The 17,787-nt window shown below is 40.1% G+C and overlaps 1 protein-coding gene across 7 annotated transcripts in view; it reads right to left on the reverse strand.

Annotated features, from left to right (window-relative positions):
• Window positions 1-17,787, reverse strand: part of ubap2l (ubiquitin associated protein 2-like) — a 64,645-nt gene that overhangs the window by 22,586 nt on the left and 24,272 nt on the right. For all 7 annotated transcript variants that reach the window (XM_084312462.1, XM_084312466.1, XM_084312467.1 and 4 more), the window contains 6 exons: window positions 13,921-14,246; window positions 13,318-13,490; window positions 12,508-12,658; window positions 9,243-9,282; window positions 5,778-5,976; window positions 3,387-3,453 (listed from right to left, as the gene is read on the reverse strand). In XM_084312462.1, the coding sequence (XP_084168588.1) occupies window positions 3,387-3,453; window positions 5,778-5,976; window positions 9,243-9,282; window positions 12,508-12,658; window positions 13,318-13,490; window positions 13,921-14,246 (956 nt within the window). The remainder of the gene's footprint in view (window positions 1-3,386; window positions 3,454-5,777; window positions 5,977-9,242; window positions 9,283-12,507; window positions 12,659-13,317; window positions 13,491-13,920; window positions 14,247-17,787) is intronic.

The following is a 17,787-nucleotide window of genomic DNA, read 5'->3' on the forward strand; positions in this document are numbered from 1 at the left end:
ATCAGTAGCTAGCCGGCTAGATACCGTTAGACAATGCCTCATGTATTAAACTAAAAGTGAATAGTTTAAACAGTAACGATAGCTAGGTAGCTAACGTTAGCTCACAGAGCATGCCCTAGAGCAGAGCAGACTGCCGGAGGCAATAGGAGCCTCTGTGTTTACACGGGTGCGGGAGGGGCAGGGGAGGAGGAGGAGGAAGGGCAGTGTGCTGCTGCAGCTCTGTGTGTGCCTGAGAGAGAAGTCAGCGAGTGAGATCTCCGCTAAGAATTGGATCATGTTTTTCGATCGGTTTTCACGATCTGCGAAAATAAAGCATTATCGGAATTCACCAATCTCATATTTATACTGAATATCGGCCGATACCGATCGCTGGCTGATCGATCAGGGCATCCCTAGTTTGTTGGTTTCCTTAAACATATATACGTGAATGAACAAAAATAGGTAAAAATAAATAAAAAATTGTTTTTTTTTTCTCAAACGTTTTTTTACCCCTTTGAGTAATACACGATCAATCGAGTATAGCATGCGATCAATCGATCTGGATTTTTCTTTAAAATGCTCATCCCTAACAGGCGCCCCGACCGACCAGTAGAAGTCGCAGATTACTATGAGGCGCCGATTGGGACAAAAGCCTGTCGAATACAAGACACCGCCTATCCAGTTGGTCTGCGCTCGCAGACAAGTTTTGGTCCGCGAGGCCCAGATGGGTCCGCGGGCCAACCAGACAGCAAACACCTGTGTCAATTGTATACATGACATGTGTCCAACTTCCTCCTCTACTGTTCTTGTAATGTTAGTTGATGATACTGATGATGACGATAGTGCTGCATCTATTGAAGTTAATATTTCTTTGCTAAGAATTCTATCAACTATTCTTCTAGCCATTCTGTCTGTGTGGGAAAGAATCATTGAACATGCGCAAAGGCTGACTGATCTGATTGTGGAAGTGAAGGATAAGATCAGATATTCCTTTATTGACCCCCTTGGGGAAATTCAGGAGTACACGACTTTATTCTTTTAAATAAAATAATAAAGTCACTGGGTATCCCGCACGGCCCAGTTTTGGTCCGTGCGCAATACCCATCTGGACCTCTATCGCGGACCAAAACTTGTCGGCGCGCGCGGACCAACTGGATAGGCGGCGTCTTGTATTCAGACAGGCTTTTGTCCCAATTGGCACACCAACTGGGCGGCGCGCAGAGACCAACTGGGTCGTGCAGGATAACTGGATAGACGGTGTCTTGTATTCTACAGGCTTTTGTCCCAATCGGCGCCTCATAGTTTACAACGACCAGGACACACACCCCACCAGCTTCCCACCCGCTAACACCGCCAATAGTGTTAATAGGGACGACTGACAAAACCGGAGGTACCGCTGACAGCTGGATTAGATCCCAGTCTCTGCAGTGGTAGGCGAGTGCTTAGTCCACTGCTCTACCCAGCCGCTGCGATATCAGGCAGACTTTTAACGTCTGCAGAGTTTCCATGGCCACTTGTCGGCTTGACACGACAGACATTTATCCAATATAATGTATATATGAACTCGTGAAATTGCATCTTGAGGGAGAGTATATTAGCCTTCAACTAGGGATGCCCCGATCGATCGGCCACCGATCGTTATCGGCCGACAATCAGTATAAATATGCGATCGGTGATAATGCTTTATTTTCACCAATCGTCAAAACCGATCTCATTCGCTGAGTTCTGTCTCAGACACCGGGAGCTGCACGCACTCCCACACAGTGGTGCAGCGTCTGCTCCCTCCAGCTCCTCCCGCGCGCATGTAAACACGGGTCTAGTCTAGTGGGACGGGAGGACGGCGTCTCCCTGAGTTAACGTTAGCTACTGAAGGATTTGGGGTGCTTTTTCAATGTATGTGATGTATAGATTGGGGGGAGATGATCACAGCTAAAACGGTGAGATCGAAATGTGCATGGAAGACGGTGATAGAAGAAGCGGTTCAGAGGCAGTAGCCAGCAGAATGTTTAGCAGCCAGCCGAATGTTTTGCATTCCTTGTAAGAACACTGATAGCGAGTGTACTGTAGGCCCAGAGCAGGAGGGAGAGAGGTTCATCTTAATGAAAGTTTAATGGTGTTAAAGGTTATGCAGTTGTCATGACAGCACGTCGCATGACAACCAGAAGGCGGGCCGTTGTTGCTACGGCGGAGATCTATAAGTCGAACGGTGTTTCCGGGTGTAGGGCAGACTAGAATCTGACCAAGAGCGAGTAGGACTGAGATCACACAGAAGACACTCTCGCCTCTCATCACAGAGAGGGGGGGGGGGGGGGGGGGGGAGAATGCCACATCATCATTAGCTTCGGCTAACGCGAGGAGGGTTAGGCTAAAGACCAGGCCTGAACACTATTGGACTGAATAACAAAAGGACGATAGACGAACACACCGAAAGATCATTAGAATAGACTCTTCAAGGACAATACAATCTGTTAACATCTGAGCTGAGGTTTCTGTTTATCAAATAAAAACACGCTTTTCCTTGTAAGGTATTTCACGTTGTCGAAGTGTCGGATTCTTACGGAGGTGGAGAATTATGGTTTGCGGATGGTACTAACGGGGAGAGATAAGGATCTTATCAGCCAGTTGTCGGAGACGTCAGGACCATTAAAATGACACAACGCAGAGGAATTGGATGGAGGGCCAAACAGACGAAGACGTGATACTGGCCAGTTTGATCAGGATCTAACACTACCGTTACAAAATGACCCAGTCAACCATTCACTTCCAGTCCAATACATGATGAGGCATTGTCTAACCGAACGGTATCTAGCCGGCCAGCTACCGATAGCTCCTGACATCAACAAACACTCCAGCAAGTCTAGTAGAGACGTGTATGATACCTCAGCTGTAGCTCCCGTTATATAGCCGGCCAGCAGTAGACACAGATAGCTCCCGATATCAATGTTTTATAACACTCATTCGATGCGTATTCGAGCTGAGGGCATGTTGTTGAATATGATCAATAGGGTCTAGCTGCAGCTCCGGAGAATCCTGGCCGTAGCTGCAGGCTACTCGAGTATAGGGTCCAGCTGCAGCTCCGGAGAATCCTGGCCGTAGCTGGAGGCTACTAGAGTACACACAGACAGTGGAGCTTGTTGCGTGGTGGCGATGTCTCGCAGATAATACAAGTACAAGTCTAATTATATAATATACCGGTATATATTTTATAAAAAACGCTCGGTATCGGATCGGTATCGGCCGATATGGCTCACGACGATCGGTATCGGTGGTAAAAAACGTGATCGGGGCATCCCTACCTTCAACGTCTGGTCAAAAACATGCAAATCTTTACATACATCTTTGTTCCACTAAATAGTTTCTGTACAGGGTGATTTAAGGCCCACAGAGGCCTGACACACACAGCTTACCATTAAGCCTGAGCTGGATGTGCGGACTGAAGATGGAGCGGACTGAAGATGGTGTGCCGGGAGAGAGCTGCAGAGAGAAGTGAAGTGGGGGAATCAGACTCCAGTCAGGTATGCAGCAGGCAACCATCAAAGCCATTTCATACCCATTGAAATATTACTCAAGTCCATGCACAGAATTCAAATAGAGTTTAGAAACCTGAGGAAGAAATTCGATTCTAAATACTTTGCACAGACTTCAGTAATATGTAGCTTAGCATCATTGCATATATGCAATATTTTAAAGGGATATGAATCATATCATACATCAATTAAAAAAAGATATAAAACATACATACCATATATATATTAGTGCTGTCAATCGATTAAAATATTTAATCGCATGATTGACCATAGCTAACTCGCAATTAATCGCAAATTACGTGTTTTATTTTTTTTTATCTACCTTAAGCAGATCTTTTTCAAGTTCCAAGTTTTAATACTCTTATCAACATGAGTCAACAAATGCTTGCTTTATGCAGCCATTTAACACAAAAGGATGACCCTCATGCATTGCAAATGTGCATCAAATTCAAAACAGAGTGATGCACAAAATAACTTAAAAGAAAATAATAATTTAAAACAATGAATAAAGTGTGCATGAAATAATAGGGGAAAGAAAACGTTAGCCCTTGTGTGGGTGAATGTAACAAGTTCCTGAGTACTCACTCCCCCGCCCCCCCCCCCCCTCTCTCACAGCTCTCTTTCTCTCTTGTCCCTTCCTCATCTCTCTCACCCCCCCCTCTCTCTATATATATCTCACACACACACACTTCAGAAACAAACATAGTATCAATGAGAGCATCAATAATACACCCGAGTGAAGTCTAGTATAAAAAAAAAATATATATATATATATATATATATTTCTTAAAAGTTAATCGTGAGTTAAAAAAAAATAGTGGCGTTAATAGAATCGGGCGATAACGCGTTAATACCGCGTCAACTTTGACAGCCTTAAAGGAAAACTCCAACATTTTGGGAAATTATCTTATTTAACATCTTCCCTGGAGTTAGACAAGAAGATACATACCTTTTTTTGTCTCTGTGCGTGCATTTAGCTTAGGGGACAGTCGCTCCGTTAGCGTAGCTTAGCTTCATCACTGGAAGTGGGGGGTTTTTATAGCCCGACGTTCCCTACAGTGCCCTACAGTCACCAAATACACTCCAAATACAACTCCAAAACGTTCCTGTAAACCTGTGTATTTACCACGTGGAGAAATAAAAAATTATTGGATTAGACAATTACGTTTTCTAAGCAGATATACTCTGAACTATTTTTTGCAGAACGACTCCTCTCTGCGCGCAGTCAGTGATTTCTACGTGGAAGCCGTGTTTGTTTACATTCTCATTCATTCAAAGGATCCGAACCGATTGAAGTTTATGGATACCATGACTTAAAATCCTCTTACCTTGACGATTAAAAGCCTCCCCAATTTAGAAAACAGTAATCCAATGGCTGGTATTGATAATATACTACTAACTACTGTACGCTCGGAGCTAATACTAAAGCTAATATAATGACTTCCTTTCTGGGGGTTTTCAAAATAAAAGAGCGACGTCTATAGCAGCGGAATAAGTTTATTTTGTACATTATCTAACGTTAACACGAACCTAAACTAACTTTCGGTTAGTTGTAACGTTAGTTTAGGTTCGTGTTAACGTTAGATAATGTACAAAATAAACGTATTCCGCTGCTATAGACGTCGCTCTTTTATTTTGAAAACCCCCAGAAAGGAAGTCATTATATTAGCTTTAGTACTAGCTCCGGTTAGCTCCGAGCGTACAGTAGTTAGTAGTATATTATCAATACCAGCCATTGGATTACTGTTTTCTAAATTGGGGAGGCTTTTAATCGTCAAGGTAAGAGGATTTTAAGTCATGGTATCCAGAAACTTCAATCGGTTCGGATCCTTTGAATGAATGAGAATGTAAACAAACACGGCTTCCACATAGAAATCACTGACTGCGCGCAGAGAGGAGTCGTTCGGCAAAAAATTGTTCAGAGTATATCTGCTTAGAAAACGTAATTGTCGAATTCAATAATTTTTTATTTCTCCATGTGGTAAATACACAGGTCACAACATGTTTACAGGAACGTTTTGGAGTTGTATTTGGAGTGTATTTGGTGACTGTAGGGCACTGTAGGGAACGTCAGGCTATAAAAAAAACCCACTTCCAGTGATGAAGCTAAGCTATGCTAACGGAGCGACTGTTCCCTAAGCTAAATGCACGCAGAGACAAAAAAGGTACGGTATGTATCTTCTTGTCTAACTCCAGGGAAGATGTTAAATAAGCTAATTTCCCAAAATGTTGGAGTTTTCCTTTAATATATATATAAATAATCATTCTTACTTGCTGTGCTGAGGTGGGGGAATAGAGCTCGGGGGCAGGTCTTCATTGTGCCCCAAAGCACAGAGGGACGTCTGATTTGATGTGTTCAACGAAGAGGTGGGACCCGAGCCGCTGTCCATCAAAGTGCCCATGTTAGAGCCGGACGCCGGCGAGACGGAATCGGAGGCCGGCTTCACCGATACTGCAGAGCCTGCTGCAGCTGGAGGGAGAGAGAGAACACAAGACAGGAGGTTCCTGAGATTCATTCCAGGCCAGAGCGGACAGATCTGGAAACACTTCAGATTTGTGTGAAATGATGACAATGGGATATAATCTAGATAATCTCTACAAAACATGACTAATGTCTTCCCCAAATGTGGGTAGCCAGCAGTGTTAATTTTGGCAGCTATTTAAATTTTAGTTTTAGTCTTAGTCATGTGTCAAATGCTCCTTTTTCATTTTCATCATATTTAGTCACCTTCATTTATTTTGAGTTTAGTCAGTTTTAGTCAACTACAGGTCTGAGCATTTTAGTCTTAGTCAGTTTTAGTCTCGATTTAGTCTTTTTTGTTTTAGTCTAGATTTTGTCGCAGAAAACCGATGACATTTTTGTCTTTATTCTTTTTTGTTAACACTTTCAGTGCCTTTGATTAACATAACGCTAACCTATGTTTTAAATGATGGCTATGTGTCTAATCTGCCCGTCGCTTATCAATGACTTGTTTTCCAGTCAACATTGTCGAAACGGATTGTTTTTTTATCGGTTCATTTTCGTTTTATAGCATTTTGAAAAGCCCTCGTTTAAGGAAAATATAAATATTCCATGATAAGACATTTACTGGAATATTCTAGAATACACAAACTGATTTTCTTTTGCCTATTTATGAATTGTTTTCAAATAAACGCTAGATTATCGATAGTATATGTGTACGTATGCACGCTATTCTCCACTTGCACAACCTGAAAGTAGGCACTTCCGGTTGCGAATGGTACTTCCTGTCCCATCCAAATACATTGTTTTTAGCTACTTTTCTCCCGTTATTTAAACAACTTTGTCGTCACAGAGAGGCAATGAAACATTTGTATTATTATTATTATTATAGTATAGAATGTATTTAATAAGCAAACGTTTGTCAGCAGGGTTTTTGGGCTGTATTTCATGTAAAAACGTTTACCGTTAGTTTACTTGCTCACGCTAATTAAGGCTAATGAAACAGAAAGAAAAAGACTCAGAAAGACTCAGAAGAAGCTTCTATCCCCAGGCCATCAGGCTGCTAAACGAACAATGAACACTACACAACAACAACAACCATCAAACGCACATAGCACACACATCCACACGCACTTTAAACAAACACACTGTAGCACCCACTCCACACACTTTATAGCACACTCACTTTAAACAAACACTGTAGCACCCACTCCCCACACTTTATATTTATTGATGAAGGATTGCACTACAACTCGTACACCTTACTGTAAATTGTACCTAAATTGTACCTCATCCCATTTCTGCTTTGCACTATATAGTACTGTACATTAGTACACTGCATAGTATTGTATATTATATGGTAACTCAGTTACGTCTATTCTGCATCGAACATTGTACATATGTCTATACTGAACACTGTGACCTCATTTTCTACTTCTAAATTACATGCTATACTATGTTATTTGATACTATCTTGTCTAGCACAGTCTCTGGAGCGTAACAGTAAGAAGCATTTTGTATGAAAGTATTCTGTACTTCTGTATGACAACTATTAAAGAAACTTGAAACTTGAAACTAATGCTGGCTAACAGAAGCTAGCGCAAGAAACGACGCCACAAAGTATTGTTTATAGTGCATTTCTTGCCACCTTATAGCATTTGTACATTTGTATGACAGTCTATAATGCTCCCGTGAGGTTTTTCCAGACGTTTTGGTAATGATTTTCACTATAAAATCATATTTCTAAATGACAGGAAGTTGATGAAAACTGGCCGGAATAGCTTTGAGCTAACGATCTTTGCCGATGCATTCCATTCTAAACGTAACGTTAGTTGTTCAAAACATTACCTGTCGATATAATTTGTTCCTCAACAATAGCAGGCTGCAGCTTGCTGGCTAACGTTAGCTTCTAACTGTAGCAGGCTGCAGCTTGCTGGCTAACGTTAGCTTCTAACTGTAGCAGGCTGCAGTTAGTTTACAAAACATTACCCGTCTATATAACGTTGAGGAACAAATTATATAGACAGGTAATGTTTTGAACAACTAACGTTACGTTTAGAATGGAATGCATCGGCAAAGATAGTTAGCTCAAAGCTATTCCGGCCAGTTTATCAACTTCCTGTCATTTAGAAATATGATTTTATAGTGAAAATAATTACCAAAACGTCCGGAAAAACCTCACGGGAGCATTATAGACTGTCATACAAATGTACAAATGCTATAAGGTGGCAAGAAATGCACTATAAACAATACTTTGCGGCGTCGTTTCTTGCGCTAGCTTCTGTTAGCCAGCATTAGGCTTAATTAGCGTGAGCAAGTAAACTAACCGTAAACGTTTTTACATGAAATACAGCCCAAAAACCCTGCTGACAAACGATTGCTTATTAAATACATTCTATACTATAATAATACAAACGTTTCATTGCCTCTCTGTGACGACAAAGTTGTTTAAATAACGGGAGAAAAGTAGCTAAAAACAATGTATTTGGATGGGACAGGAAGTACCATTCGCAACCGGAAGTCAGCCGGAAGTGCCTACTTTCAGGTTGTGCAAGTGGAGAATAGACGCGAGCTGAAAAATCGATTCTCTTCCTCATCAGCGATCACAGGCAGCCAAATCACACATAGGGCAAAAGCTTATATCTCCGTGAAAACAGGTCTGATTATCTAAGCGACTGACCTGCAGTTACACAGGGATAGACAATAGGGGGCGCTTTTTTCCAATCTGAGCTCCTGTAGGGGCTGGTGTACCAACGGGAGACTCGGTTGATGAAATATGAATTCAGATCGCTAATAAAAAAATTAAACGATATTTGTCATCGTGGGCACTCAATGGGGGGGCTGATAAAACGAGGTATGTCGTCCGTGGCACTGAAAAGGTTAATGAAAAAAAAAAAAAGGCATTTTATTCTCTTGTAATGCAATTCTATGTACCGCTACAGTCAGTCAAATTCACATTAATTTCTATTGGGATCTTAGATTAATGTAGACGCCCCTCTCCCCATATATACACCATAAGACATAATCAAACCAATAGTTTTAGTCTTAGTCATGTCGTGTCAAATGCTCCTTTTTCATTTATCATATTTAGTCACATTCATTTATTTTTCATTTTAGTCTTAAGTCAGTTTTAGTCTCGATTTTGTCTCTTTTGTTTTAGTCTAGATTTAGTCAGGGGAAAAAAACTTTGTTGACGACCATATTTAGTCATCATTTTCGTTTGACAAAATTAACACTGGTAGCCAGGCAACAGGCAACAAAAAGAAGACACTCACCTTCCACAGATTGCGTTGTCTGTATTGAACTGAATCCATTCTGTGAAAAACATTTCAGGTGAGATCAATGGAAACAGTTGGAGAAACGGTTGGAGAGTTATGATGGGGTGGGGGATGCAGTAAATTCCAACTATGAGACTAAAGTCATTGACACATGATAATAATAACTTTATTTGTATAGCACTTTTCATAAAGAAATTGCAGTTCAAAGTGCTTCACAAGAGTAAAAAATACAGGCATAAGCGAGCATACATTTTTTTTAAAGAAAGAGAGGTAGCAAGGTAAGGTAATTCAGTTTTTCAGTAATACAAATAATAAAATAGAATAGATTAGATAAGAGTAAAAAAAAAAGTGCGATTCAGTTTAAAAATAGGCTAAAAATTATAAAATAGAATGGACAGTAAAAAGTGTGATAAAATGGTTCAATAAAAATATATAACAGCAGTGCATCGCTCTTAACACTGAGTTTCTTTACAAAGTTCTAACATACAACAGAGCACTGTGCATCGCTCTTAAGACTTTGAGTTTCTTTACAAAGTACAGTTCTAAATGACCTTATAGAACAACAGAGCAGTGCATCGCTCTTAACTTCGAGTTTCTTTACAAAGTTCAGTTTTGAATTACAACAGAGCAGTGCTCTTAAAATTACAGTGCATAGGACATGAATTTGATAGGAAGTGTATAAAAGTAGGTAGGGTAAGAATAGTGCAGGTAAAGTACAATTTGTGTTAGGATATCCCTGATGTTTCATTTAAATGCTTGAGCAAAGAGATAGCTTAAAACCTGTCTTTTGAAGATGTCTAGAGAGTTGGCTTCCTTGATGTTTTGGGGTAGTTTGTTCTATGGCTGGACGGTATGGTCTAAGATTTATATCACGGTATAATTTGAAGCATAGACGTTAACGGTATATATCACAGTATATTAACTTATCTTAAAATGTCTATATAAATGCTTCTGAAGGGGCAAAACACTGGTATGGCAGCTATTACTGTACTATTGTATTACTAGGACATATTTCACATAGTACAGAGGTATTTTAAGAACATTTATTGTGCAAAACTGCAATAGAAAAATGCAAAACCTTTTCTCAATTGTCTGCGGGCAGGTAATGCGTATCTTGGATCCAGTGTTTTGACCATGTCTTTAAAGCCCTTTCTAACAACAGTTTGAAAAGGAACCATGTCCTTACACAAGTAAACAGTGACAGCGTTTGTTATGTCGGTCTACCGTTGGATTTTTTTTGTCGTTAACTTAAAACGTAAATAATCAAAATAAAATGTTACAGCTGCTGAGCTATACTATAGCTAATGTCCATCAATATCTTCCTTTTTAATTAAATAGGTTCAAGAATCGAATCAGGATTGGAGAGAGAGAGGGATGGGGAGACAGAGTGAGAGAGGGAGGGAGGGGGCTGCTAGAGTGGAGCTAACGTTAGCTTTCTGAGGCTAGTACATCAACAGGCTGCTACAGTAGGAGTGGAGCCAGCTAACGTTAGCTTTAGTACATCAACAGGCTGCTACAGTAGGAGTGGAGCCAGCTAACGTTAGCTTTCTGAGGCTAGTACATCAACAGGCTGCTACAGTAGGAGTGGAGCCAGCTAACCTTAGCTTTCTGAGGCTAGTACATCGACAGGCTGCTACAGTAGGAGTAGAGCCAGCTAACGTTAGCTTTCTGAGGCTAGTAGTTACATTACATAAGGTTTTAGCGCAACGTGAGCATTCCAGAATGGCGAGGATGCAAAGCATGTTAGACTATTGGATCCGTCGCAGAGTTTACATTACACATAGAAACTGCGCGACTCGCGAGAGGGCAGAAGAGCTACTAGTTTGCTTCTAGAATTGAAGGTCCGCTCTGTTCCGTGTCTATTATGAAATGACAATTGCGCGTTGACACGCCCACTGCGCGAAGCCTCTGTGCTCCTAAATAACTTTAGGACATAACATATCTATTATCTAGATCTAATTCCATCTATTTTTAGGGGCAAATGCGAGTGAAATAGTCGCACTGGCTGTGGTTACTTGACGTCATTGCTATTTTAGAGTTGCTCTACCGGTCACAAGGTAGTCAAAATCCATACCATAGCGCAAATTCATACCGTTTATACCGTATACCATTTATACCGCCCACCCCTAGTTTGTTCCATAGTTTTGGGGCATAGTTGATAAAGGCTGCATCACCGATCCTCTTTTGACTGTTTCTGGGAGCCTCTAGTAGTCCAGCAGCTGATGATCGCAGTGTTCTTGCTGGCCTGTAATTTATTAGAGTGTTGGCGATGTAGCTAGGTCCCTGTCCATTTAGAACTTTGTATGTAAGGAGAAGGACCTTAAAGTAAATTCTAAATGTTACAGGAAGCCAGTGTAAAGCAGCTAAGACTAGAACCAAAAGGAGAGAGCACATTAGTCCAGTTAGCTGTCGGGGCTGCAGAGTTTTGGATTAGCTGAAGCCTCTCTGTGGTTTTCTTAGAGAGACCTGTGAAAAGTGCATTACAGTAGTCTAACCAGCTACTGGCTAGATATAAATGCATGAATTAGCTTCTCAGCATCGTTTGATTAATAAATGGTTGTACTTTTGCTATATTTCTGAGATGAAAGAACGATGTTTTGGTCACTTTAATATGATAATTGAAGATATACAGTTGTGTATCATCCGCATAGCTATGGAAACCTACATTATGTTCTCTGATGATATCACCCAGTGGTAACATGTAAAGGGAGAAGAGTAAAGGACCTAGGCAACTCCCTTGTGTGCAACTCCATAGTTGTTGTCATATATCTCAAGACATGTGGCCTCCTAGTTGTCATATATCTCAAGACATGTGGCCTCCTAGTTTAACATAGAATTTCCTCCCTCTGATTTTAAACCAGCTTAGCATACGTTCTGAGAAACCGAGGTTTTCAAGACGATCGATTAGAATATCATGATCGATTGTATCGAATGCTGCACTGAGATCTAGCAGGATAAGGATGGAGACCATATTCTCGTCAGAGTTTAGTCTGAGGTCACTGATTATTTTGGTGAGGGCAGTTTCAGTGCTATATTTTCTGAACCCTGATTGAAATTCTTCTAAGATGTTTTATTCGAGAAAGGAATTAATTTGAACTGAAACTATCTTTTAAAGTAGTTTACTAATGAATGGTAGGTTAGATATTGGTCAATAGTTTACCAGTACATTACTAGTATCCTATTACTATGATGACCTAAATAGAGAGGTTTGAGGAGTAAAATATGACAAGGGAGATTAAAGAAGATTCACGAGACGCCTCACCTTGGGCTGCATATCCTTCTGAGGGGAAGAGGAGGCGGAGGGGGGGTAGCGTCGTGTCTGGGGGGCTCTCGGATCATACATGTCCGTCTGGGGGGCTCTCTGGTCATACGGGTCCATCTGGCCGGGGTTGGAGAGGGCTGGAGTCGACTCACTGGTAGACAGAATACAAGAGAGGCAATACTGGGTTAGAGATAACCAAGACAAGATACAAGGCATACAGGTATACAGTGAAATGCTGGGGGTCTTGCCCGCAACGATGTGCATAATACAATAGTAATAATATATAATAAGAATCCAACCAATAGAGCGACATTGTGCAATAAACAAGTAAACAAAGTAGGGCTGGAAGTAGACTACAACAAAGTAGACTACAACATGCCTCTGATCTAGGGCTGGAAGGTGCAATGAATATGAAGATATACTATATGAAGGTACACCAAATATGAAGATATACAGAATATGAAGGTATATCAAAAATGAAGATATACCAAATATGAAGATATACATCATTTGAATGTATACCAAATATGAAGGTATACCTAATATGAATGTTATTTTTTCCATTCTAAGCAGATATGATTGCCTCACGACTTGATGTATACGAGTTGAATGCATTAATAAAACTCAGCAAGTAAAACACAGGTTCTCTAAAATGGCGGGTACTTATAAATACATAATACCTCATATTAATTTATTCATTCATTCCTTATTTATTTATTTCAACATCCCTGTATATGTGCCAGTCTTTGGCAACCGGCTTTTAACTGCAGTCCCTGAACCAAAAAAAAAACATGTTTGAGTTGGACCAACCAGCTGAGACTTGCGTAGAGGCTGTTTTGGAGCTGGTTAGTGGGTGTGCAGGTGGCAGGGGTGGAGTCGTACTCCTGGAGGACAGGTTCTGACCCGAATTGCAATGCTCCAAACTGCAGATTGAGACCAGAGATGTCCGCCGATCCAGGCATCTCCACTGCCATCGCCGGAATCTAAGAGGAACATGAAGATATTCAGATAACGATCACAGCGAGGACCGGCTTCATGTGGCGAATCTGTAATCAGCAATCATGGACGTTAAGTACAACCACTGTGGTTAAGTGGAACTGATAAAACACGGTATGTGCTCGCATTATTGTACATCTACGCTACACCCAAGACACTTGCGGAGCAGCCCATGTGCATTTCTCCTGATTGGATTTTCTTTCTCCGACTGTGCATGTTAACAATCGCTCAATTTAATAATTTAGTTGGGACTGGCCACAATGGGTGGTTGATTCCAAAGTTCCCCAGTTTGTATCCCTATTTTACCAGCCAACATAATATTCACAATAGGAAAGAACTTAGTTGTTTGCGTGCCAAAAAGGAAGATAATCTTATCAGCCACAAGCAGCATCGCTGACAAAACTAAACCAGTATTACCTTGGTGGTGATGGAGGTCCTCTTCTTCTGCTGCCTGAGCTTGTGCTGCTGCAGGGGCAGGGGACTGGAGCCCTGGGCGTCCGAGGAGCTCGGAGAAACCTGCTGGCCCAGGGAAGGGACCGATGCCATTTTGGGGAGGGAGGAGGCTGGGGGAGGTGCCATGTGGGGTGAGTGGCTGCTCTGTTGGGGCAAGGAGGAAGAGGAAGGAGGCAGGCCCTTGTCCTGTAGGAAGGCGTCCAACATGGAGGAGGTGGAAGTGGCAGGCTGGTAGGGCTGGCGCTTTGTGAAGGGAGAGTGGACAGCAGGCTCCGACTGGCTCTTCAAATCTACATGGACACAGGAAAAGAAAAGAAACAGAAATATTATAAAGGGGACATAAAGGTTTTTCATAGTCTTTGCATTGATTCGGCTGTCTGAAATGGGGACATGGCCAGGGTTTTACGTTTTCAGATTAACGAGCAGTACAGAATTATTGCTCGTTCTGATGTCACAAGGCGGACACAGGAAAATAATTTACTTTGATTAATCAATTAAAAAGCTATGCTTTTTGGAGCCAGGAACACTGCCTACCTAATGCACTGCCCAGTTTGTTTTACCGGTACTCTTGGGTGTAAGGCAGGCAGACAGATAAGGAAATAATCAATTTAAAATGTGTGTGCTACGCTACACCCACCAAGCCTGTTCAATAAAGGGGAGAAGACAAGAGGTGCTGGAAAATAAATAGATAAATATTAAATAAATAATATATAAGACCACTTATTTCTTCCCTTGTATTGCACAGGGTACTTCTGGTGGGTGTGGCACACGTCACATCTCGGGCTGACCTTCGAATTTTGTTTTTGGCAATCGAAGCTTCGGGGCCGAGCTTCGATTTTAATTCGAAGCTTCGAATTAAAAAAAAATTAAATAAAAAAAATATATATACAATTTTTTTTTTTTATCTTATGTTGTGGGACTTGTACAGCACTTTGGTCAACTTTGTTGTTTTTAAATGTGCTCTATAAATAAAGTGGATTGGATTAATGAATTAAGTAGCCCCTTTCGTGACTGTGACGCAGCCAACACAGTGTGATTTAATTCAAGGTGGATCGCTGTTGTCGTTTGAACAACTTCAGATTTCATGGGAACTACCAATCCCCCAAATCAAGAATGTTTAAGATGAATGAAGTAAGATTTTGATTATTTGAAATATGGCCTGTGTAGACTAAACTATGCACAGAATTATGTCAGTCTACAAGGTCCGGATTCTACATGGTCTGGCAATGTAGACCTTGTAGACTCCACTACAGACCAATTATCAGTGAATGTTCATGCATTTTTAAGAAGGGCTACTTCCACAAAAAAACTAAGAACTCACCAAAACATCTCAGTAGCACCTTATCTAAATGTTCTATTTCATATATGGAGATTCATATTTATTTATGTATTGCATGCATTTCTACATTTTATTTCCTATTTTGTTTATTCATCCCAGTATCTTTCTTTCTTATGTGTGGAATTCTACAAGGCATTTACATTCACATTTAGTCATTTAGCTGACGCTTTTATCCAAAGCGACTTACAAGTTCTGTACGACAAGTCATCAGGAAGGATACAACTCTTATCAGCTGAGTAACAATATTAATCAAAGTGTTGCGTGTTACAGTGTAGGTTAGTTTATTAGGACAAGTGCATGACAGTAAGGTTAGTTAGGGTTAGATATTTTTTATTTAATTTTTTAAATTTTATTTCAGATAATGGTTGAAGAAGTGCGTCTTTAGTCGACGGCGAAAGATTGGATGGGATTCGGCTGTCCTAACTGGGGTGGGTAGTTCATTCCACCATTGTGGGGCAAGGACTGAGAATAGGCGTGTAGGTGGTGTATATGTGTTTGAGGATGATATCCTTCAAACAGGCAATAGTGATGATATAATTTGGGCAGTGCTGATCTGGGTTACTTTCCTCCAATGTATTTGTCCCCCGGCCCCACCCAATGGCCGGGGGACACACACACTGAAGTAAAAAAATAAATAAAAAAATTTGAAAAAAAAAAAATTTTTACTTCGATTTTTTTTTTATGTTCGAAGCTTGTGCCATCGAACGAAGCTTCGAAGCTTCGAAGTATTTAAGACAGCCCTACATCTAAACTTCATTATTCCCTGCCCGGCTACCCCACACCAGGGGTGGGAATCACCAGAGGTCTCACGATCAGAGGTCTTCACTATACTAGAGGCACGATGTTGTAAGATCACCATATATTACCGGTACCTTTATTCAACTGCAAATTATGTCCCCAACGAAACACTTTGTCAACATCTGCAATAAAAATATATATACATCATCTATTTTATCTAATAAATATATATACATCTATTTTATCTAATAAATATTATATATACAGATCTATTTGATCTAATAAAGATAATGTAAATATATATACATCATCTATTTTATCTAATAAAGATAACTTAAATATATATCCGTTTTATCTAATAAATATAACGTAATATATATACATCATCCGTTTTATCTAATAAAAATATATATACATCTATTTTATCTAATAATATATATATATCATCTATTTTATCTAATACAAATATATATACATCATCTATTTGATCTAATACAAATATATATACATCATCTATTTTATCTAATAAAAATATATATAAATCCTCTATTTTATCTAATAAAAATATATATAATCTATTTTATCTAATAGAAATATATATACATCATCTATTTTATCTACGGTAATAAAGATAACGTTTTCAGTCTGTTTACCTCACTTGCAAAATGGGATTGTGTAAAACATTAAAAAAAAATAGTTATATCGATACTTGGTGTCAGTGTATCGATAATATTGGCACACAAAATATCGCTGTCCCAAAGGTTTTACAGGTAGGCAGTGTTGCTGGATACAAAAAGGACAGCTAATTAATTCATTAACCACTTAAGCCCGATCGGTACCGGGCCGAGATTTATTTCACATCATAAATAGATCAATACAGTCCATATTAATTAATGTTGTGTTTATTTTTCAAATGTAGCCAAGAGTAAAGACCCTAACACTATCAAAACAGCAGTCGAAGTGTATATTTTCAGCACTAAGCGAAATATGAGTTCATAAAGTCTCTGCGCATTGCATCGGAAACCGGATGATGCAGTCATGAAATCGTTGTAGTCCTAAGAAAGAGGAGACCCAATGCCTTTGATGGATTTAGAAATTTCATAAAACTACACTACCCAGCTAACACCAGCCGGCTGACGTGAAGGAAAAAAATATTGACGTGATTTTCATGATTATATCACGGGGTCAAACAAATCTGAACGTTATTGCCATAAATACAAAGCATTTTTGTTTCTTTACCTTTCTTTGAAAGACGTAGAAAAAAAAACATCGCAATCTGGTGAAAAATGGCAGAGCTATGGACATTATACAAAAGTAACTGTACTTACAGTAGATTTCATTCACAGTCTTTGCTGCCCTGTAAAGGGCACCTGGTGGTACTAAATCCAGATTTAACTCCATTGGTTAAGAGATTTGGCCCGATCCATAGATGTGTGACTCAACCATAATAAGGTCATTTATAGGCCTGATAATTCTATATTCATATTTCAAATGGCATGGAAATAAATTTGAAATATATTCCCTGAGGTCCATAGATGTCCCTAGATAGTGGAGCAATCTTCCATTTACTTGGGTATGTACTTTTAGGCGAATCTTCTGAAAATATGGCTAGGGCTCAAGATGTTAAAGCCTTGCTTGTGTCCTAGGTGTGACATAACAAAGGGCAATACTTCTGGACAGCTGGTTAATCTGAAGCCTAACCCGGTCAAATGGCAAGGAGCCCCTATCACATTTTCCCCAGTCCCTACATAACA

Source organism: Notolepis coatsorum (genome assembly GCF_963971535.1).
Source record: "Notolepis coatsorum genome assembly, chromosome: 4".
Lineage (NCBI taxonomy): Eukaryota > Metazoa > Chordata > Actinopteri > Aulopiformes > Paralepididae > Notolepis > Notolepis coatsorum.